Source organism: Alosa sapidissima, chromosome 17 (assembly GCF_018492685.1).
Source record: "Alosa sapidissima isolate fAloSap1 chromosome 17, fAloSap1.pri, whole genome shotgun sequence".
In the NCBI taxonomy this organism is placed as follows: Eukaryota; Metazoa; Chordata; class Actinopteri; order Clupeiformes; family Clupeidae; genus Alosa; species Alosa sapidissima.
Genome location: NC_055973.1, coordinates 21,827,965 through 21,851,964, shown reverse-complemented (window position 1 = coordinate 21,851,964; position 24,000 = coordinate 21,827,965). Strand labels below are relative to the sequence as shown.

The 24,000-nt window shown below is 44.6% G+C and overlaps 1 protein-coding gene across 1 annotated transcript in view; it reads right to left on the bottom strand.

Annotated features, from left to right (window-relative positions):
- cbl (Cbl proto-oncogene, E3 ubiquitin protein ligase) overlaps positions 1-24,000 on the bottom strand; it is a 46,031-nt gene that overhangs the window by 21,232 nt on the left and 799 nt on the right. The window contains 4 exon segments of the mRNA XM_042068861.1: positions 1,849-2,005; positions 2,730-2,876; positions 19,461-19,708; positions 23,960-24,000. The exon segment at positions 23,960-24,000 is cut by the window's right edge and continues 799 nt beyond it. Coding sequence (XP_041924795.1) covers positions 1,849-2,005; positions 2,730-2,876; positions 19,461-19,708; positions 23,960-24,000 — 593 coding nt within the window.

Genomic DNA, 24,000 nt, shown 5'->3' with positions numbered 1-24,000 from the left:
TGCTCTGTATTAAAACACATTGATTTTAATATATGGCTGAAAAAGGTAGAGCATTGAAACATTTTCAATATTACCATTTAAAATCATATTCTTGTTTAATATGACCACAATTTCACCCCTGTAGGCTGAATAGTAATTGAGATATAGCCATTTTAACCTCTTGACAGCCATTTTGGCTGCCATTTTGAAAATGACCCCTTTCCCAAGGTCAGATTTCACTAGATTTTTACTGTTATTTAGCATGTCCAAATTTACCAGAATCCATGAAAAAACCTTTTGTATCAATTTTTTTGACGTTGAACCCTATATTGACCCACCTGATTGTGCCTGTGTGTGTGTGTGAGAGAGAGAGAGAGAGAGAGAGAGAGAGAGGAGAGAGAGAGAGAGGAGAGAGAGAGAGAGAGAGAGAGAGAGAGAGAGAGAGAGAGAGAGAGAGAATGCAAGGAAGAGAGACAGAGAGAGAGAAGAGAAAGTAGGTGAGTGACCGAGAGAGTGTGTGTGTGTGTGTGTGTGTGGAGAGAGGGTCGTTGAAGACAAGAAATGCTAGCATTAGCCTCTCTTGGCAGGAAAGTCGAAATAAGCACCTGCTGTAATGACTGCGTCAAGCTCTCAGGCTAATGATGCCAACCCATGCTGCCAAGTGTGCATCCCTTTAGTGGGAGTTCTGCTGTCCTAGATGAAGGCATGTGACACTGCGTGTGTGTGTGTGTTTGTGTGTCTGTGTAAGTTATACGGGGGTTTTACAAGGCTGTCACAGAATTGGACAATGTGAGATTTGGACAAGCAGCCCTGCTAATGATTCCAGTACGGAATTTCTGTCTTAGCATCACTGAAGCCCAAAGCCCACATAATAAAGTGTAACACACACACACATAATAAAGTTGAACTCAGCCTCTACTGGAAGGTTCTACACAACAGAAAAAAAGGACAGAGCATCAGGTATGCAGGCTGCATACCTGATGCTCGAGAAATAGCACGAGCATAAAATGAATCTGCCCAGTGTGGGGCAGATTTAGTCCCGGAGACTTGAAATAGCAGCGTGGGGAAATGACCTGTCAGATGGCGGTGAGCCGAGTCTTTTTAATCAGCTGCAGAGAACAGCGTGGAGCTGACACACCAGCTCCTAGCAGCAAGCCAGCGGAAAGAGAAGGAAAAAAAAAAAAAAAAAAGAGACCCCGAGTTCTGAAACAGGAAGACAGGAAGTAGACAGGACTGAAAAATACGGCTGCTGGTATCTGCCGGGAAGCGAGAGGAGTTTCAACCAACGCAAGGCCACATCAAAGGCCTCGGGTCCAGAGCCCGACACACCCCTGTTTCATACCCAACTGACGAGAGACAGGAGACAGGAACAAGAGGAAGAGATGCACTCGCCCCTCTAAAACCTAATTTAATTTCTGCCACATGACGATTTGACTGGTGGACAGCCAGGTAGCCTAAGGCTCTCCTCATACCTCCTTTAAATAGCCGAAGTCCTACGCAAGGCCTTTTAGAGGAGGAACACTTCACTGACCAAGAGGAGTGAAAATGGCTTGTAAGAGCCATAAATATTCACTCCCAATTACTGTAATCTTGAACTTCAATAAAGTTAATGCCTTGAGGGGGATTTTAAATACAGAGAGGTGCAGGAGAGCTGACCTGCGTATAAAACATGAAATACATTCTTAATATTATCTTGCTCCTTGTTGAATTATTTTTATGATGTAAAATACTGACTTTGTTGTGATCATCACACAGATAACAGTGCCTGTGATTCTTATAGAGTGAGAGTGGGCCTTTTATGATCTGAAGTACTGGCTTCTTTACATTACAGCACGGTCATCAGTGCGCCTGTGAGAAGGGGCTGCTCACCTGGAAGAGCCTGGTGAAGATGTCGAACTCGAAGACGGAGATGTAGTCGTTGCACGTGAGGTCGATGGTGGACTTGAGGGCCATGGCCTCCAGGCCTGAACTGATGGGGTGGAACTCATGAAGGGCCTGCCGGAAACCCTTCCATGGCACGATGGTCCTACACACACACACACACACACACACACAAGCATGCACAGGCGGGCGGGCGGACACACACACACACGTGCACACGCAAGGATATAAGGGCACACACACAAACACACTTACAAAATGAACACTTAGATTTGTGCATTTGTACTTGTAGAAATATATTATGTCTGCACTGCAATAATTCTAAATAGGGCAGAAGTGAACTGAGCTGGTATGACATTGTCATGGTCACGTTTTACATCCAGTACAGACACACTAGACTGACACTCACATGTACTACAGCACAGTCATGGAGCAGTGCTCACATAACACACTTTCAACATGGGTTTCACACCACACACACTCTAGTGATCATTCTACACACTTTCAACATGGTTTTCACAGGTCATATCCACATCCACACACACTCTAGTGATCATTCTCCAACCGTGTGGTTACACGCTCGGCCAAGTCACTAAAGCTAGAGCATCTAGTCTCTCACACACACACACACGGGGATTCAGTTTATGGGGATTGGTTAAAGCACTATGAAAAGGGGCCAATTCCTTCTGGAGATATTTTGAGTGGTAGACCCTGGGGAGTTCAATTTGGGGCACAACTCTAAACTAGGCTGAGTCCAAATCAGTAGCATGGAATTGTGAGAAGGATGCAGAACCGGAAGTGTGTGTGTGTGTGTGTGTGTGGTGGGGGGGTGGGGTGAGATGAGGGCGATCATGTGATGTGAAACTCACTTGTCTCCGAAGGACCTTCTCCAGAACTCGGCGGCGTCGGCCTTGGTGATGCGGAAGTTGTCGCCCTGGAAGAGGCCGTTGGGAAAGATGGCCTTGAGCTCGGCCAGCATGTGACTGAAGATCAGCGACAGCTTGGTCAGGTTCCGCCTGTGGAGGTCAGAGTGAGGAAGTGCATGTTAATAACGCACAGCGTCAAAGGACACAGAAACAGCCGTACAGACAGACAGACAGAGAGAGAGAGAGAGAGAGAGAGAGAGAGAGAGAGAGAGAGAGAGAGAGAGACAGAGAGAGAGAGAGAGAGAGAGAGAGAGAGAGAGAGAGTGTGCTCCAATGTTCCATTATTTTTATTATTATTCTCCATAGTCCATGTCAATTGTTATTATTAATTTTATAATTATTTTGATGTAACTAGTCATGCCAAAAAAGCTCATTGAATTGAAAATTGAATTCGAGAGAGAGAGATTTATTACACCTTTACTCTTTCTTTCCTTTGTTTTCTTTAGAATTTCAACAAAACATCAAAACACATCAGCGCTAGAAACAGCCAGCGCTGTTGCAGACAATTTAAAAAGCGATCCGGAGGTTTCCGCTCCACAGAGCCGGGCTATCAGGAAATAATGACCGGGTTAAAAAAGTGTGTTTAACCACAATGATGGGAGCAGTGAGTTACATTCTTCCTTCCTAGATGAGGATGAAGTAAAGGGAGAGTTGTGGGAGAGATGAGGTAGAGAGAGAGGACGGAGGAGAAGGAAGAGGAGGATAGAGTGAAAGAGGGAATATGAGAGAGAGAGAGAGAGAGAGAGCGAGAGCTAGCAGAGCCCGTAGGGCAGTAGCTGGGGTGGAAGTAGAGACTGGCGACTGGACATGCCTGCTGCATACTTCTGATTCCACAGCCCCCTGGCACGCCAGTCACAGAGAGGAAGAGAGGGAGAGAGAGAAAACAAGATCGAGAGAACCAGAGTGAGAGACACAGACACAAGGATATAAGCAGTGTACGAGAGAAACAAAGAAAGAAAGAAAGAAAGAAAAAAGAGAAAGAGCGAGAAAAGAGAGAGATAGAAAACAAGTGTGAGTTGGAGAGAGAGAGACAGAAGCAGTTTTTGGAGCTGCAGCGTAGCGAGCAGCAGGGGGAGGAAGTGGGAAAGAAAGCCATGATTTACTGGGCAGCACAGTGGGGGATTGTGCAAGGGAGCGCAGGACAGCACAGGACAGCGCAGCAGCACACTGCACAGGACTGCAGCTGCCTACCCCACTTTACCACATGACAGGGGGAGATAGAGATAGAGATAGAGATAGAGATAGAGATAGAGATAGAGATAGAGATAGAGATAGAGATAGAGATAGAGATAGAGATAGAGATAGAGAGAGAGAGAGAGAGAGAGAGAGAGAGAGAAGCAGGGTTTCCATTACAGCTCTCCACAAAACTTAACCGATATTTTCATACAGTCTGTGAAAAACACAATTACGAATGGCTGGTGTGCATTGCGATTAAATATGACATATCTTCTTTCGATATCGATAGTCTTTCCAGATAAATGTGACTATGGATCTCCAAAATTCTGATACATTTCGGCAGTGGGCAATTCCATGCAAAACTGTGACATCCATAACACCATCACAATGCCATGGTATTTAGTTGGCGTTATGGGCGTGACAGTTTTGCGTGGAATTGCCCCAGTTTATCTTCAACTTAATCTACCTTGATCATAATAAATAATATCATTTAAAAAAAAAATGTTTGGAGTATAATTGCACCGATGTCTTCACCTCAAATGAACTATGAAAATAATCATTAGACAACACAAAACGTGCCACGTTTAGAGTCATGTGACTCAACTAAATGAGTCAAATGTTTTTTCCCTTTCATTTTTGCGAAATAGTGCCATTTCGACACGCCTGAAAAACCACCTTGTGAGCATTTGAGAATTTTTTCTAAATTCATGCGTTTCCGTTACTCGTCTTTCATTTCACATTTTAGATTTGTGCATTTTCAGAGTTAATGGAAACCTGCCTAGAGAAGAAAGAGAGGGGGAAAGACAGAATGACAGAGGAAGAGAAAATTGGTTAAGAGAACAGGCAGAGAGAAAAACGGATAGAAAGAGAGCAAAAAAAGAGAGAACTGGAGAAAGACATGGCGACACCGATAAAAGGAAAAATGAAGGAGATAGATATGGAGTAAGTGAGACAGAGAGAGAGAGAGAGAGAGAGAGAGAGATATTTTCCCAGGAGGGTTATTAAAGACTAATCTGTTTCTGATCGAGCTGATTCATACTTGTGAGATTGATTCCATCATTCAAACAGGCCACAGGCCATATCCACACACACACACTCCAGTGATCGTTCTCCAACCGTGTGGTTACACGCTCAGTCAAGTCAACGAGCCAATGGATGACTGTTATCGCCCCTCACTTTTCAAGCCGAAGGTTTCTTAGAAAAAAAACACAGGCATGCGTCATCCTTCCCAGAAGGATCTCACGAACATCCAGAGTGCTCTTGCAGAGAGCAATGGTTAACACTTTGGCCGAAGCCGATGAGCACCATTACGCCTACGCGCGCACAGCTCTGGGTGGGCCCTCCTCGTCAGTGATCAAAACAGGGTTGAATAAGAAGCCAACTTCTGCTTTAGACCAAATAATTTCAGCAACAAGTGCTTTGTCTATGCATTTCCAGGCTTTTTTCCAACGCTATGCTCCATTGATGTTTCTCCTCTTTACTCATTCATTGGTGTGGGAAATGAGTATACATCCCACACACTGACTCCGACTCGCTCCGGATCAGTGCATTTTCTCTGCTATGCTCATCCGCGATCAGCTGATGAGGAAGAGAGTCTAGTGGATGACAGAGCAGGGAAAATGCACTAGTGTGCAGTGTTTCCCATACATTGACTTATTTGTGGCGGCCCACCACAATATCAACATTGACCACCACACAATGATTTTCCAGGTTGTACTAAACTGTGCTTAAATCTGGTTCATCATAACCACGCTACGTTAATTTGTTAAGAAACTCTTGAATCCAAGTTAATTCTGCAAACCTACCCCCACAAATAGAATTCAGTTCGGTTGGAAACACTGGTGTGGGTTTGCGGGTATGAAGAGAAGGGCATTTGTATATGTGACAAAATGTCCGTGCGTGATCCGGAGTGTGTGTGTGTATGTGAATGTGTCTCTCTCTAAATGTGCGTGTGGTGGCAACAAGCCTTCAATGGCTCACAGCTGTGGCCATCCGAAACCTGTGCCTTCTGATAGGTTAATCTTTTACACACACACACACACACACACACACACACACACCTCAATGTGCATTTTTCCATGGTTTACAGTTAGGTAGGGGCGGGGCATAGGTTAAGTAGAGGCGGAAGTGTGTACATTTCAGTGGGAGAGTGGACACATGCATTCCTGTGTTTAGCCTGTATGTATGTGCGTGCACACGTTTTCATGCCATCTTTGAGCAGGCGAAGAGGAACTGGTGATAGTCACAAAAGGCCCTCTGTCTGAGTGTGAGAGTGAGCAAGTGTGTGTGTGTGTGTGTGTAGGCACAGCTCCAGCCTAAGAGCTGCGGCAGCAGAAATGCTTGTATCCTCTCCTGACCAGCACACACTGTGTACATTTTTACCTTAACACACAGACCACACACACACACACACACACAGTATTTGGTGTGTTTACGGCCCCCCCGAGTAAATATCATCCCTGAGCAGGTCCGGTAGGCTGTGTGTGTGTGTGTGTGTGTGTGTGTGTGTGTGTGTGTTTGTTTAGCCTGTGAGTCAATGCAACGAGCAGACTATGAATGAGCCCCCGGGCTCAGCCCTCTCCCTCACTAGCTCCCTATACTACAAAATCTCAGTCCCTCACTAGTTCACTCTCTCCCTCACCTTCACTCTCATAGATCTAGTTGACTCACTCTTACTCTATAATACCACATCTCTGACTCTCCAATTCACTAATATCGCTCTCTCTCATTGACTAATATCAATTCTAACACTGTCTGGAATTCACTAAAACTTATTGTCTCTCTCGGTCTCTCTGTCCATGAGCCTGACGTCTTTGCCCGTCTCTTTTCTCTCTGTGCCTTTGTCCCGTACAGGAGGGGTGTGTGTGTAGTGTTGGTAAAAAGGAGGGGGGTGGGGTGGACGTCCAGCTGCACCTCGACTCAATGGACTCACTCTTCAGCTGCTTGGACGGACACACGGACACACACACACACACACACCCCTGCGAGTTCTCCTTTCCTCGTGAGGGGGCGTCACCTTGGGCCCCAGTCCCATCGTGGAGGAAGAAAAACAAGTTGGTGTGCAACTGCAGAGAGGGAACGGGACGCTGTCCACTGCTGTTTGGTTAACCCCACTGCATTCAAGCTGACGGGGTGTGTGTGTGTGTGTGTGTTTTTGTGTGTGTGCGCACATATGTGAGGTTTCATTTTTTTCAAACATACACACAACTTGGACCATTTCTATACCACCCCCCCCCCCCCCCCCCCCCCCCAATCTCTTTGGCTGTAGAGCCTCTCCTTGTTGTTGCCGTGACAACAACCAGAGTACTCGTGTGCCTCCTCCAACCCCCCCACCAGTGACCTTTGCCCAACAGCTGGCTATTCCCTTCCTGTTTCCTGTTTGCAGCGAACATAAAGCCAAGCTCAGGCAGCAGCACAGAGACATACATATAGACTGTCAAGAAAAGAGGGAGAGAAAAAAAGACAGAACAGACAGACAGACAGACAGACAGACAGACAGAGAGAGAGAGAGAGAGAGAAAAAAAGACAGAACAGACAGACAGACAGACAGACAGACAGACAGACAGACAGAGAGAGAGAGAGAGAGAGAGAAAAAAAGACAGAACAGAAAGAGAGAGAGAGAGAGAGAGAGAGAGAGAGAGAGAGAGAGAGAGAGAGAGAGAAAAAGACAGAACAGAAAGAGAGAGAGAGAGAGAGAGAGAGAGAGAGAGAGAGAGAGAGAGAGAGAGAAAAGAGAGAAAGAGAGAGACACTAGCTTTGGCAACACTGTACTAAAACAGTCAAGGTAATAATCACCTTTGAATTTAAATTTTTGAGAAAGAAAGAGAGAGAGAGGGAGGATATTAAATGAAATAATTAAGACATGTTGAAAGAGAAACAAAAGATTCTATCCGTAGCCCATGAAATCCTACTGATGCTCCACGACACCATCCAACACATCAACGCACCATCCAGCATAAATAGATATCTACACATCGTCCAACACAGAGATATCTATATCTACACACCATCCAGCATAAATAGATATCTATATCTACACACCATCCAGCACATATAGATATCTATATCGACGCACCATCCAACACCTATAGATATCTATATCTACGCAACATTCAATACATTTTGTATATCTACACACCATTCAATACATATAGATATAGATATCTATACACCATCCAATACATATAGGTATCTATGTCTATGTTCCATCCTATCACTACTCTAGTGCCCTGTTCATGTCCACAACTGACACCCACTCAAGCACAGTGCCCAGCACACTTCATAGTTATCAAAACGCCTCTCTGTCCAGTATCATCTGCCTGCCTAACCCCACACCACACCCCACTCCCTCCCGTCCGCCTTCCAATAAGCATCTCTGGCCAACAGCACCATCCCACCCACCAGCTCTGAACTTGTGCATTTCTACTGCCATTTCTATTGCCATCTCTCTCTCTCCCCCTCTCTCTAACCTCAGATCATCCTCACCTTTGACCCACTCCTCCCACACACCAGTCAGTCAGGGAATATCCTCTTTCTCCCACTCACCCTCTCTTTCACTCCCTCTCTACCGCTCCCCTTCTCTTTCTCTCTTTCTCATTCTGCCCTCCCTCACTCTATCTCTCTCTCTCTCCCTCCTCTCCCCGCCCCCCCCATTCACTCTCTCCATGTCCCTCTCCCCCTCATTGCGGCCACTCCCTGACGTTGTGGGGACCCCACATCCGTGACTCAGCGTCCTCAGTCCGACTAACGGCTCCAGTCCTCCGCCTTGTCCACTGTGGACCCCAGGGCAGTGGGCGTGTGGGCTGACGCAGCATCCTCAGCACTTCCTGCCTTCAGCCGCAGGATCTGATGCGGCTCAAGCAGCCTGAACCTAGCTTACGCACAGCTTACTCACAACTGACACACACACACACACACACACACACACACACGTGCAGGCTGACACAGACTACACCATCAGAATGGACGTGTGCCGTTTTCGCTCTACGTGTGCAGTCAGTAACCTATGGGCATCAGATTGCCGTCTACTGGTCCATTCATACTCACTCAAGGATGGATGGGTGCTGTGGGCTGCTTCATTTGGGGAAAATCTCATTTCGGCAGATATTGCGGTTTAATTTTTGAGTTAAATATTGATTGGTGATTGGTGAGCATGTGTAGTGCATGAGAAGCACCACATGAGGATGACATGAATATAAAAATCATAGATGTGACCAGATTAACTGTTGGGACAGAGCAAGCGAGCGGCACGATTAATTACAGCATTTGCGATTAGCTAATTGCATTAGTTCATATTGTGATTTCAATTAAAAAAACAATTAATTGTGCAGCCCAGCTATGATTAAGCTCTTAGTACACAGTCATTTAGTATGGTGGTGTGCTGAGACTGCAGTCTCTATGTCCATTCACAATCCGTATGGTGAGCATATTATGATTAAGATTTAAGGATGCGGAAATTTCAAAAGGTCCATTCACAGTCATTGTGGGTTAGTGCTGCATGGGATTTTAAACTGTAAGGATACGTTCACAGTCAGTTAGTATGGACTGCTGAGATTAAGCCTAGAGAGAGACAGAGAGCGAGTCCAGACCATTAGATGGAAATTCTGGGTTGGCCCTTTCCTTGCAGTCATCACTTTATAAATTTAACTCGCCGGAACTGGCTTTACACCGGATCTCTGTCAGGAAACAGCAGTGACAGCAGATGTGTGTGCGTTCTCCCTCTCCCACTCTCTCATTCACACACACACACACAGCTCTGTCTCTTTGCAAACTCATGTTACACAGGGGCAGTCTGTGCCAGGAGTGCTGGAATGATGACAGTTCAGTTTCTCTGGTGCCCTACTGCCCTTTATGAGCTGCCACAGAAGCACTCAGCTCACGGTCAGCCTTTTAGCACCGCGCACAGCTTTCCTATGAGGCTGCCCCGACATGCTAGCCATTACTTTAGCCAGCTATGTAGATTTAGACCTCACAAGCCAAAAGGCTTCCCTCCGTTCTTCTGTTTCTTTCCTTCTATCCATTTTCTCTCATTAAGCCCCCATCACACACACACACACACACGACTATTCTCTCATCATTATGCTATCACACTGTTTGCGCAACAATTGCTACAAAACCATGGCTATGCATAGTGCTGCTTCACTACTAGACTACCACTAGATTACATGTGATGGAAAAAACATACCACTTCCTTCCTTTAAACTATATATATATATATATATATATATATATATATATATATATATATATATATATATATATATATATATATATATATATATATATATATATATATATATATATATATATGGGTGTAGGGTAGTGAGTCATTGAAAACTCAGTTGACTTCTAGTTGTGGCCGACAACCACACTGCATTCAGGTATACTAACCACTTGTGCTTGTGCTACTTTTACCTTGTCAGATAATACAGTGCAGTGGGGGAAACACTTTGAGAATGTAGCAATGCATTTAGTTTAAGAAAAAACAAAAAAAGTTCAGTGTCAGCTTGCTGTGCGCAACAAACAGGGAAGTGAGAGCCGGGTCTGCAGTGTGAGGGGTGTGCATCGTGACACGAGTGTGCGTGTGTGCGTGCGTGCGAGCGTGCGTGTGTGGAGGGGCGCACGAGAGCTACAGGGTTGGAGCCGAGCTGGGAGCCTGAGCTGGCTGATATTTCCTCACTCAAATCTGGTGTGTGGTGAGCTTTCTGTTGCATAATGGCTGCCGTGCATCACCAGGTGGGTTCTACACATTCCTGAAAGTGACCTGACAGGGGTCACACACAGGTGTGAAAACTACCCCCTCTCGAGTTCCTGCAGCAGAAACAGCCCTATATGTGGTGGCTAGAGGTGAGGTTCCCTCTTCATTGTAAAGCGGTTTGGGTGCCTTCAAAAGCGCTACATAACTGCAATGTGGTGTTGCTGTTGTTGACAGACTAATAGTGAAGCACATCTCTGAGAATTGGCACAAAGTCTGATCAACACTGTATCTTTGAGAAGCCAAGGACACCGCTGATCCTTTAGGCAACATAACAAACCACCACCGCCTCAGTGCAACACACACACACACACACACACACACACACACACACAGACAGGTTTCTTCAATTCAATTCAGTGATTGGGCAATGCCTTGGTACAGTAAGTAATCTTTTAACTGATGTGGTGCCGCTGGTAAAACGCTAACTAGGTCAGTATCAAAAAAACAAAATCTTTGACCCGTTGTGCGCTGAAGCATAACGACATGATTTCCATGTCCAGTCTTTTGACTGACACTCTCCTGATGTCTAATGAGAATAGAACTGGCAGATTCTCATAGCTTCTGTGTCTGTGTTAGGACTAGCCCTTAGGTGAACTGCATTGTGGGATAGTAGTGATGTAGGTGAACAAATGCTGCGGGGTAAATGTGAGGCACGAGGTACGAGTGGTACGGAGGTTTTCTAAGGAAAAGCAAGACGCCAGACTATGCTATAGAGACCGGTCATGGACATGGTGAATTTGACTACCTCCACTGCACTGCAAAACAGCAGCTCAATGATGATCCCCCAATCCAGGTTGGCACGTTTTATACAAAACAGCCAGGCAGCAGAAGGCCACCATAATCCAGCAGCATAAAAACAGCTGCTGAGGCTCAGTAAGTAAGCCACAGGTCAGACCCATCAGTGGGGCCCTAGCACTGGTGGATACCAGGAACTAAATGTGTGTGCCTTCTTTGACCTATAGCGCTGGCCATCATAACTACTCAGGGTGAGGGTCAATGTTAGCAGCATCGGAGCTGGGAGAGCACTAACCTGCAGGAGGTGACATGGACTGCATTATCAGGTTTGCACTTTTGGTGTGTGTATGTGTGTGGGTGGGAGGTGTTTAGAAGATAACACTGTTGGGTATGTGAACAAAAAAAAAAAAAAAACTGCCATCTCTCTCTGTCTCTCTCTCTCACCAAAAGATGTGCATAACGGTGAAGACATGTCGATGATAACTGATAACTGCTTGCTGAAGTTCTGACCAGGTGTTGTCAGAATCTGTGTTACGATTCTAAAGAAAATACTGAATTCACATGGACTGCAATCATAAACAGAACAGAATTTAAATGGTCAGTTTTGTCCTTCCAGTTGTTAATATTTATATATCAATAATTAAGCCTAATTTATATAATAACTTAATATATTATATTATATAATTAAATGTGACTACAGGATGAAGTGCAGCCACCACACCAGTGGCATATTCTCCTGTAAGAGGTGATTGTTTAAAGGATGGGTGATTCACTGCCATCTGTGGTTATCATTAAGTTTAATCATTGACAGAAGATTGAGCCGTTATTGGTGGTTACCGTTATTGGATCATAAAAAAATACTTTTACTTTCAAAATGTCATCAAATACACGAGAAGTCTCAACAATATCAAAGGCCGGGACATTCCAACTTCCAACCCCATGGGAATTCATTTTCAACTAAGCTTTTTCTTAAAGGAACCGTATGTAAGATTGTGGCCAAAACTGGTACTGCAGTCACATTTAAATTACTGTAGAGCAGTGTATCCCCTCCCCCTGCCCCCTGACTGGCAGAGCTGGCAACACGGATGCCGAAACACTACTGACTGTGATTAGATAGGTGGAGGGTGGTGTATCAGGCCAAAACACATTATGACAACATCAACATCAGTTGAGGGCTGCAACTTCACTTTTTAAATGACAATATCCTGGTCGGACTACTGTTGTCAGTGATAGAAGTATTTGAAATGAACATGATTCCTTAATGTCTAGTGACATATCAGGGCCATTTTATGATTAATTGAAATAAATGTCTTACATACGGTTCCTTTAATTGTCAAAATAACATTAGGCCTAGGTCTTCACAGTGAATACTCTTTTAGCGTAGAATTAGGTGACATAATTGTCTTTAAATCATAAGTTATGTTTAATGCCTCCGGATGAAATTCATGGTAAATTCATACCGATTACAATGGCTAACATCTTGAACGAATGATTATCGAATGATTAATCAGACCTTAACATCATACAATCCTACTGTTATGTAGAATTGGTAGGCTAACAGTAAAGACAGCTATTCTATTTAAGCACACAGACAACTTTGCTTAAAGGTAAAGACATCAGCTTGTGATATGATGGCGGAAAGACACGTCTTTACCGCAAGAGTCTTTACTGTTATTTGTACCTTTTTTAAAAATAACCTCTCTGTGTGTGTGTGTGTGAGCATTTTGTAAGTGAGAATGATGCAGATCGGTAGCAGCGCTGTGCAAGACCACTCTGGTAATGAAGGCTGTAATGCTGATGCACTGGACGGTGTAATTCAAGCTCAAATGGAAACCTCTGTAATGGTCAGTGCATTTCCATTCATAGGGCGCACGCGTGCACACATTCAAACACACACACACGCGATTCAATCTCACACACACACACACACAAACAGCGAGCTCATGTCCTCCATGGCCAAAACAAATAAATAAATGAATTGAAATGAAATGAGGTCAGAATGACCATTTGAACAGAGCTCAACTGCATCTCAAACTGATTATCCCTTTGTTTAGACCAGAGAGACGCTCAAGCCTGTCCCAGGACCCATACGTGCATATTTTCCACAACATTTTCAGTACTGCTGGGTGAATACCTTACACGCTGTCTGAATAGACAGCTTACTTTGGGGCGACCAAGCAGTGGCTCAAGCTACATCAACATAAGTCAAAGCCAATTTGTCACAGGCCGAAGGCTGCATGGCCGCACACATCTGTAATAAGCCATGTCTGTGTCATAATCCTGAGCATCAGGCCCAGTGACATAGGGGTGTCACGATATCAACATTTCAGAATACGATTATCATGACAAAATATGCCCAAACCAGGTCAACAACATTAAATTGCGATTTTCAACTGATAAGACGAATTTGAACATGAAATTGAACTAGCCCTATATCACTGTAGTATATATTTATACCTGTAGTTTCATTGTTTCTAGACATCATTCTAATTGCAGCTAGGCTATCTGAAATTGCATTTTCAGGAGACTTGCCATAACTTATGATGTTAGCTACTGCATGTTAAAATGGCATGTCATGGTTGCACACACTGTCAGTTCATGGACAAACGCAAGTAGCCTACGTTACCTCCTGTCAGAGCAGCTTAATTAGCGATAACATGCCGTGATGCTTTGACAGTTGCTTTGACAGCACAGAAATATCACTATGCAGAGGTATGTTTTTAAACCTACTTATTTTTTTTACAAGCAGACTTTTAGCATGATCTTCAAATTCATTGTTATGCTATAGGCTGTGTGAATCATGTGAATGAAAGATGGAAAACTTGTCAGTAGTTCGGAACACACGGCGAGACAAAAGAAAAGTTCACATTAAGCCTACAACGTTGCATAACATTTCTAATAGGCCAGTTAGCACGTTAGCCAGCTTTTTGTGTAAACTGGGCTGTTTATGTTGTTTCACAGGCTTTTGCTTGTGGGTAGGCTAGTTAGTTCGCTAGAATTAATTAGACTAATAGACACAGTCTCCTGATATCACTTTTTGTTGCGCAGCCAAAATAATTCCCACATGCTTTTCTAGCTGCGGGGCAGAGCAGTAGAGACTGATAAAAGCTATTCTATCCACTACATTCTCCATCATGTCCGGTAGGAGCCGTTACACCTCATCACTCACCGCATTTCCCTATGTTCACACACAAGCACAAATTTGTGCTAACATACACTCATACACAAGCATGCATTCATATAGACTCACAGACACACAAGCATACATTCATATAGACACACAGACACACACACAGACACACACACCCCTTTCCCAGTGCAGATAAGACGGCCAGATAGGCAAATGTAACGATCGTGTCGTGCTGCCTGTGGGGGAATGCAGCAGGACCTGGCTGTACGCTGGGCCACACTAACAGGGACTGCGAAGTCAGCCTGGCCCTGGGCAGCCATATTTAGTATCTGGCACAATGGGCTCTGTGCAAATAGGGAAGACCAGGGGCTGTATTCACAAAGCCTTTTATCCCACCACTAGGAGTACTCCTAAATCGCACTAAAAGATTTTAGCTAGGAGTTTTCTCTGAAAAGTTATTCACAAAGCCTTTCAGACCTACTCTTAGTAAGGAAAAATGACAACTCCTAAACTAAAAGTGAGTCTTCGTTGCTATGGATGACGTCATTACTCATGCACGAGCTTAACTGAAGTGACCACCTTGATTGGCTGATGATTGTAACCCGGGAATAATTCCAAACACCTCCCTTACGATGATGAGCGACAGGTGACAGGTCTGAGAAAGCGTGCGCTACACAAGGACATAAGATGATGAATAACTGAATAAAAAGCCTAAATGAATAAAGAGTAAGGCAAAACAATAGCCTAGTAGTCTAATGAAACATTGATGCAGCATCTTTGCAACATTATTAAATTAATCTGTCACCATATCTATGTCTACGTTTGCAAAGAGGAGAATATTTTAATATGATTCACAATGAAATGTTACATTTAATTTAGCCTACATGTTGACAAGGAGTAGTTTTGGTTGTTGTTGGTGGCATTATTGCATCCCTTTTATGCCTACAATGCAAAATTGTTCCCTCGCGATTGGAAGCTCCTGTAGCCGCATACGCATTTCAAAACATTGTGACGTGAAATGCCACAAAAAGCGGTATGTGAATAGGTCTTAGTGAGTTAGGAGTCCTCTCGACTTCTTTTAAGCTGTCCCAGACATAGGTGCTACTTGTAGGAGCCATAAATGTTTTCTTTATATTTTGCTTTTCATTATGATAAACTTTATGGGTATTGGTTTATTTTGATTTGTGTTTTTTGTTTATTGGTTATTATGGGACATGGGTGTGGCGCTGGGCGTGTGTGGTGCGCAATTGGAAGTCTTAATTAGTCCTACCTGACACCTGCGCTTCAGTTCAGTTTGGCGTGGGGTGAGTACGGGGGAAGGCTATTCTTTTGTGTACCGCACTTCGCATGGTATTGAAAAGCCTTATATCTCAACGTTTTGCTCTGCCTTGCATTCAAAAGACTATTGGAGTCTTGATTGATATGGAGAGCAATAAACCAGAAGAAACGGGAGCAAGTGTGTGTGGACATTGGATTATTTAGTGCGTGTAAGACAATTTGATTTCCCCCTGCTTAGCCCACCGCGGCTTCTGAACAAGTTAGTTAGTTGGATCTGGTAGCCGCAATACTACTTTTAGGTCTAAAATGTTTAGTGTTTAGTGTAGTGAATTACTTTTAGTGAAAAAAGTTAAAGTCCTAAAGTTAGGAGTAACACGCCCATTATTTTTAGGAGTTGCTCCTAAATTCGCCAGTTAGGAGCTACTTTTAGCCTTAAAATTATTTGTGAATACGGCCCCAGGGGCAGAAGGGAAGAATGCGGCCGGACAGCCGGTCACTTGGCCGATGGTGTAGAGTGGAGTGGAGTGGAGGGGGGCTAGCATGACTCTGCTAAAATCAGCCGCGGAGAAGAGCGTGCCCCACGCACGCACACGTAAACTGCAACAGGACACCGGTTCAAACGGGAAGTGATCAACATCTCACGCCAACGCCAACATTCAGAACATTGACGTAGTGAGAGAGACAGGGCATTTCACCGGAGCAGCAAGCACAGCTTCACTACGCATGTGGGCCAACATCAGAACAATCTCTCACACGCACACACACAATTCAGACCACATCAGCGCACCAACCAACACACACAGGCACACACACACACACCTCGCTAGAGAAGAGAGGTCCGTTATCAGCACTTAATCTCATCTAGACAGTTCAGCAAAATGAATACATAGAGGGGACAAATAGCCCAAATCAAATACCTAGCCTATAGTTAAATTAATAAATCACAGTTTTGGCATCCAGTAGAGGTGACCTGCAGACACTTCTATAAGCAACCAAAAAGTCTATGTGGCGCTTATAGGCAACGTTTCCGCTCCTCTCTTTTAACGTTACACTGACAACAAAGTCCCACCCTCCCCCAAACCCATCCCTTCACTCACACCTTCAATTACGAGGCCAATTCTGCCTATTCTGTCTGTATGACTATCAACAGCTTTGGGTGTGAAGGTGAGCTGTTTCTTTCTGACCCCCCACCCCCACCCCACCCCACCATAGGGCTCATAGGCATTTGCATTTATGGCTTCGCTAGCAAGTCAATCTGTGGCGACCAGTGCTAAATCACCCTGCAGGGTAGTAGACATCCACCCAAGTCCAGATACGGGGACAACTTCCTAGACGGGGGATTATCTGTGCACACCATCTAAATTTGTCAGAGAGTCGCTTTACAATTCAATCAGGCCCCGAGCCGGAGACTAAACTTGATTCCCCAGTAACGGAAAAGGACCGGTTAGGTACTGCACCGCGGGCCTATTTCTGGCCGATACAAACAGAAACTGCTAACTGTGCTGCGGTGCGATGATGTGAGGTGCAGTCCAGAAAGAGTGTCTCGAGCCTTACAGTTACACTCATTTAGCTGTCAAAACACAGACTGGCTTGTGTCTGTGAGAATCAGGAACAGGAAGTGCATGCGTTTGCAGGAAGTGAGGCGCGCCAGTGCGGTGGACTGTGGGGTAACTCTGTAGACGTGCGCTAGTTGCTGGGAGGCTTACGCTGGTAACCAGCGCCTCTCTCGCCCACTCGCCACCAACATCTCGTGAAGCCCCAGACTTCTATATCCTCCACAACACTGCCCTGCTTGACAAGACACGACAAAGCTAAACTGACAGAGGACATCAAGCATACACAAATGTGCCGTCCACCCACCTGCACAACACCTAGGATTATGACTAACCAAATGTGATTTATATAGCTTTGGGAATTTGAATATTTGATTCAAATGTGTCATGGGCAAACGATGTGCCACATCCTCATTCGTCTGGCTCGGAGCTGCCCGGTATTTGCATCGAGAGCTATACTGGGTGAAGATACTGAGCAGGCTAAACATCCTGACGGAACAGCTGGTGCAGACATGATGTGTCGTGTTGATCTGATATCTGTGTGCTGAACAGGAACCTGGTGAGGCAGCAGTGGTGTAACACGGCTCAGCTACATTACATTTGCATCACCCCTCCCCCCCCCCCCCCGCCCCCGCCCGACGTGTGCAGCATAAAGGGCTGCCGTTTATAGATCCCTGGCTTTCAGAGCGAACTACACCTGAACTTTACCTGATCTTTATCTGCCACAAAAGCCAAGACAAGAATGGTCACATCACTAGCCAAATGTACTAGCCAAGCCTTGCACCCCCAAACGTGTTCACATGACCGACCACGGGTTTAATGAGCAGTTTCCTTAGAGAGGGACAGTTCTGCTTTCGACACCCACGCATGACCTGACAGAACAAATGATGATTCTGTAGCATACAGTAGATCATTAAACTCACAGACGCAGTTAGGTTCCTCTCAGCGACAGGGACAATAGCTGATAGATTAAACCAGCAACTGTTTTCAAGGCCAGATAGACCCTACCGCTGAAATTAAAGAAAGTTATAAAGGCTAAACAAAAACCCTACGTAATTAAGAGGTCCTTTGCAGAGAGTAATTTTAAGTTCATATTACTGTTACTTAACTTTTATGACTGTTGTTGTATTGCCTGGATGTATGAAACTGTTTTCTAAACAAATGAACTACTTCAGATGTCCCACTAAAGGGAGACAGCAGCCACCACAAAGATGCAATGATGCTCCTATTCTTGTACAAGAACTAGGGCAAACTGCCTGTCAAGTAGACAGGTGCGACCACAAGAGTCACATGGGTACCAACCGCTGGATCTTAAAAGCTCCGTCTTCCACACCAGCTCACAGCACTGAACGGTGCGGCGCTGAGCAGAGCTGCACCATCTTCGCCGCCGGATCATAACGGGATGGGGCGCTCTGTGCTGGCTGAACAGGTGCTGTTAGCACAGTGGGGCTGAGCCACAAAAGCTAGCAGGTAAAAAACTAACAGCACACAGCAGCTGCTGCTGGTTGAGAGAAGACGAGCGGTTACCGGCAGTGTGATGCAGCTGGACAACCTCACTGCATCTGAGCTGCTTAACAGACAAAACGCTCAAACTCGCACTAGCAACTACAAGCTACAGTACAGATCCCCTTTTATAAAATGAGATAATGCCCAGCACTACTTAGCAAATGTGCTAGCATCCAGAGCTATTTTTCAGCTAAGCTTGTGCTTGTGTTCACAGCTATTTAGCTTGGGTCCACGGAAATTGAGGAACTGTGGTAGTGTCCGGAGCTATTTGGCAACTATGGCAGTGGTTAGATCTATAAAGTTTGGCCACTGGAAAGTTTTACACCTAATGCGGAAACTGTGGACAGAGCACAATGACCCAGCTCTCTTGCACAATTACATTGCATTGAATGAAAGCATTGAACGCCAAATGCAAATATATAAAAGGGAACTTTAGCCTCCCTGAGAAGACTGGTGCACAGAGTGTTTGCTTGTTCTGTGCTGCATGTTGCACATTGTGCAGTAGTAATAAGCGTTTAGCTCATAGCTATTGGGCTCACCTAGGCTGGGAGTTCTCCTCGTACATGCGCTCTTTGCCTTCCTTGAAGAGGCTAATGGTCTGTTTGGTCTTCTTGGTCAGGTTCTCCATGAAGACGCGGAAGTACTCGTTGTCTCCCAGCGTCTCCATCTTGCCCTCGTAGCGGGACAGGATGGTGCGGAGGTGCTGGTAGGTGTCCGGCAAAAGGTCCAGGATATACGGAGGACTATTCTTCAACGCTAATTTGGGGTTCTGGCACAGTCTCACCACCTGACGAAAGAAGCACACACAGACACACACACACACACACACACAGCATTATTTCAGTACATCAACAACTGTAACAAGAAATGGACATTGGAGGCTGAATCCAATAGGGGTTAGTTCTGGGTGAACCTGACTAAATAAAGTATGATAAAACTGCTCTACTCGTGCTCCGTCTCCAAAATCCACTTAGGGCACGTGTTGATCTGATATCTGTGCTGAACAGGAACCTTTTAGGTTCCTAAAAAGAACCTTTTAATTTTTGGCTTCATTTCTACGTAAGATTATTCTGTCAAATGCTTTCCACATTTTTGGTGCCTTGTTGTGTCAAATGCAAAGTTTTCTTTGTCAGCTATAATAGCAGAGACTGTCAGAGAGAATAGGCTTGCTGTCAACATTATTTTCACTCAGTGCTGACAACTTGGAAACCAGACTACATGACTGATTTCAGAGCCTGCAAACTGACAAATCTATCCACCCATATGACTAATGTTCACTCTCGGCGGATCGTGATTCGGTGCATGCTGGGACGGTAATGGCAGCTGGTTGAGGGGGTTTGAGAAAACAACGGAGCGCTCTGTGGTTCTTCGTGTTTGTCGTTCTATTTTAGGCTGCCCAAACGTAACGAAAATGAGGCGTGAGCAAAATAGCCTACACGTCTGCTTTTCAACTTCCTGAAACACACAAGTCGCCAAGCACCACACAGAATTGTCCGACAAGAACAACTCCACAAGTACACAAGAATTAACATCACTTTAAATTTGCACACAAAATACATTCCCTGCTTGCAAGACAATTATTATCAATAGTATGACTTCAATATGTTTGCTTGCAAATGTAATTTCATACACAAACACTATTTAAACGGCTGACAATATGCATAGGCCTACCATAGATTTAAAATAAACTTTTAATTTTAAAGATTTTTAAGATTTTCCTAAAAATTCTGTAGATTAACCTACATTTTGAAACTCTTACAGGAAATAATAGATAATTACCGGTACCCTATTAATAATTTCCAATCCCATAATTTGATAGTCATCCTCTTATCTAACATTTAAAGCCTTGATCTTTAGGAAGTGGATCTCTGTTCATATTTCACTAGCCCCTGAGAAAGTGCTGCAGTGTCTATTCTTCTGGAAGTGACAAACCAGCACTGTGGGCTGCAACTACTGTGTGTGTGTGTGTTGCCGGGCGTGCGTGTGTGTGCGCCTGCATGTGTGTGCATCTCTCTTGTGCTGTGAAAATCCATGAACAGCAGCACACTGAGCAAGGTTCTCTTGACTGGCTGTAGGTGAGTGAGCAGAGTTGAGAGAGTCTGCTCAGTCAAGTCGAAGGATTGGAAAGATGGGACAATCTCTATGACATACAATAGCCTCCTCCCACAATGGTCTCCTGTGTGTGTGTGTGTGTGTGGTAGCGTAGAGTGGGGGCGTCATAATAAAGTCATATATAGTTGTATGCACAGCCAACACCCTTCCACTCTTTACAAAACAGCTCTCGCATGCAGCCTGCCCGACTCATGATAAGAGAGTAGAGCACAGACGCTCAGGGAGTTATCAGCATGCCTACACACACACACACACACACACACGAGTATGTGTGTGTGTGTGTATATATGTGTATATATGTGTGTGTGTGTGTGTGCGCGCACACTACCACACATACATACGCACCAATATATACACTCATCGTCCCTAGAACACATAGCCTACATACGCACCAATGCAGAAACACACACACACACACACACACACACACACACGATAAGATCACACTCGCCAATTCTGGAATAAAGACAAGTTTAAGTGCAGTTTGTGGGAGGATGTCGAGGTTTTCTAAACTAGGCCTATATAATCTCTACATTTAACATGCAACAGACCAGACTGTACAGTGACAAACACAACCCCTGCTCAACACAACACAAGCAAGAAACAAGGAAACGGGACAACAGCCAAATTGTTGGTAATAATTAAACTCTGAACTCTAACACTGTAATTCCGTAGTGAAACGATGCGGGAAGTTTGCAAAGTTTTCGACCAAGCGGTTCTGTTTGATCTATGACTAGAGTGGCTCTGTTAAAAACTGTTCCTGGACTACAGAGTGAGCGATTCCGTTGAAGCCGGTCGTTTGGGCCCTGCCAAAGTCGGTTCTGATTATCTATTCTATCTGCTAGAGCGGGGCTCTTGAGGTGGACCTGTGGAGATGGAGGCTGAAATCTCTCTCTCACATACATACACACACACACACACACACACACACACACACACACTTGCCAAAGGAACCTGTGGACAGCCTTCGGCCACCATGGTTCAATCTCCTGCTGTGGTTTTTCATTCATCCAGCCTATAATTTAACTCTGCTATTTAAAAAGGTGGAGTAAAACTGAGTGACATCTTAACCCTTTCTGCTGTCAAGAAGCCACTGTTGACTCTAACTGAGAGACTCAGATTGGGATGTGGAGGAAGCATAGCTGGAGATTTGACATTTGCGGCATTTTAGGAATCCCGAGGGAAAACCTCTTCAGCTCACCAATTTGAGTTGATGAAATAACGCGAGTCTGAAAAATGTGAGGCCACAAAATGGCCATGTCTTTTGCCATGAAAAACAAAACAAAAACAGGAAGTAGAAAAAAAACTAGACCTATTTCTCTAGCCTAATTCGTAAAGCAGTGATGTTCAAAGATCCACACACACAGACAAAAAACATAACCCCCAGTGAGGTTAACATGGCCGTCCGTCTCTCTGTGATAATAACTAGGCCCTATGTACTCTGAGACATATGCAACATCTGTATTCCATGAGTGTGTTTAATTTCCATGCAAGAGCCAGAACCTGGCTCTCTGGGGAGACAGTGGTGACATCAGGGTCAGCCCAATCCTCTGCTCTGGCTGGGAGCATTGCAACAGGCTTTACATGCGAGGAGCAGAACCCCTCTCTTGTGCAAGCTCTTTTGGCTGCACACACACACACTTTCCTGCATCATGACTATATGCACATTCACACATCTAGGTGGTCAAGTAAAAAAAGAGAAGTACAACGACCTAAGCAGTTACTTCTGCTTTAACTTCGCAAAGAGGAAAAGTTCATATTTTGAGCCGCTGATGCAAAGAGAAGCACTGTAAAGGAAATTTGCTTATAGGGCTGATTAGGCATCCCACTCTGTTTTTGGAGTTTCAGGTGAGGTTGAAGATAACGTGTACTGGTAAATTCGATTGGTCTTAAACGTCACAACGAGGACAGCTGGTTCTCTGTGCTGTGCATAGTGCAGTGTGATGTGTGAATCTCACAGGAAGTGAGTTCGAATGCATTTTTCCCCCCGCTGAAGTAAGTTGCTGCTCTGGCCTGTGGCTGTCTTTTTGTCAAAAGGCCAGAAGTAATCTCACACCTTGCTGTATGACCACTTACAACACACACAAGAAAACCACTAACTAGCTACTTACTGTGAAATGTGAACAGTGTGAAATGTTATGTGCGTATAAATACTCATAAAAACTCACAGTATGATCAGTTGGTCACTTTTAGTTAGTTTATCTGACTTGTAATCAACAAAGAGAACAGAAACAGTACACAGTAGATGTAAGATTTGCTTGCAAACGTCAGTGTAGTAAATAATTCTCAATCTCAAACACTAGTGTGTGACGTTAAATTAAATCTGACAATCCTTAATGGGTGACTTTCTGCCAATGGGTAATTATAGGTTTCCATGTAACATTCTCTGTTGGCGGTTTTAGCATTTTAATCTTCAATCACGAGTCGGAGGCCTCCCTCAACCATTTAAACTCAATGTGCTTTTTTTCTCAAAGGCAGCTAACGTCAGTTAGCTAGCGAACGAGTTGGCTAATAAGCCTGGCTAGTTTGCTAGCTACCGACAGACAAAAGCCCCAGAACTACCGAGTGAAAGCACATCGGCCCTAATGACAACTTTTCGCATTATTGGGGAAACGGAGGTTATTGTGATTACAGTGGGTATATCCCTAATGACACTGTATAGTCACTATTCAAATTAGCTAACTGGCTTAGGGTCGTCAGCTTGTCGGTCAGCTAGCTAGCAATCCAGCTAATTTTCTCCATCCAGCCATACTGCATCAATATCCCCCTTTCTCTCACAGCACAAGGCCATTCGGCTAGGCTAGCTAGGTGGAATGTGACAACTATGCTACTTAGCGAGCAAGCTAAGGAGGTAATAGGACCAATTCAGCTGGCCTTGAGTTTACGTTACTTCTAAGTAGCTTATTACTTCAAGTAGCCTACCAACCTTGTCCATTAGTTTCCAGCATTTCTCCACCGTTTTCTTGT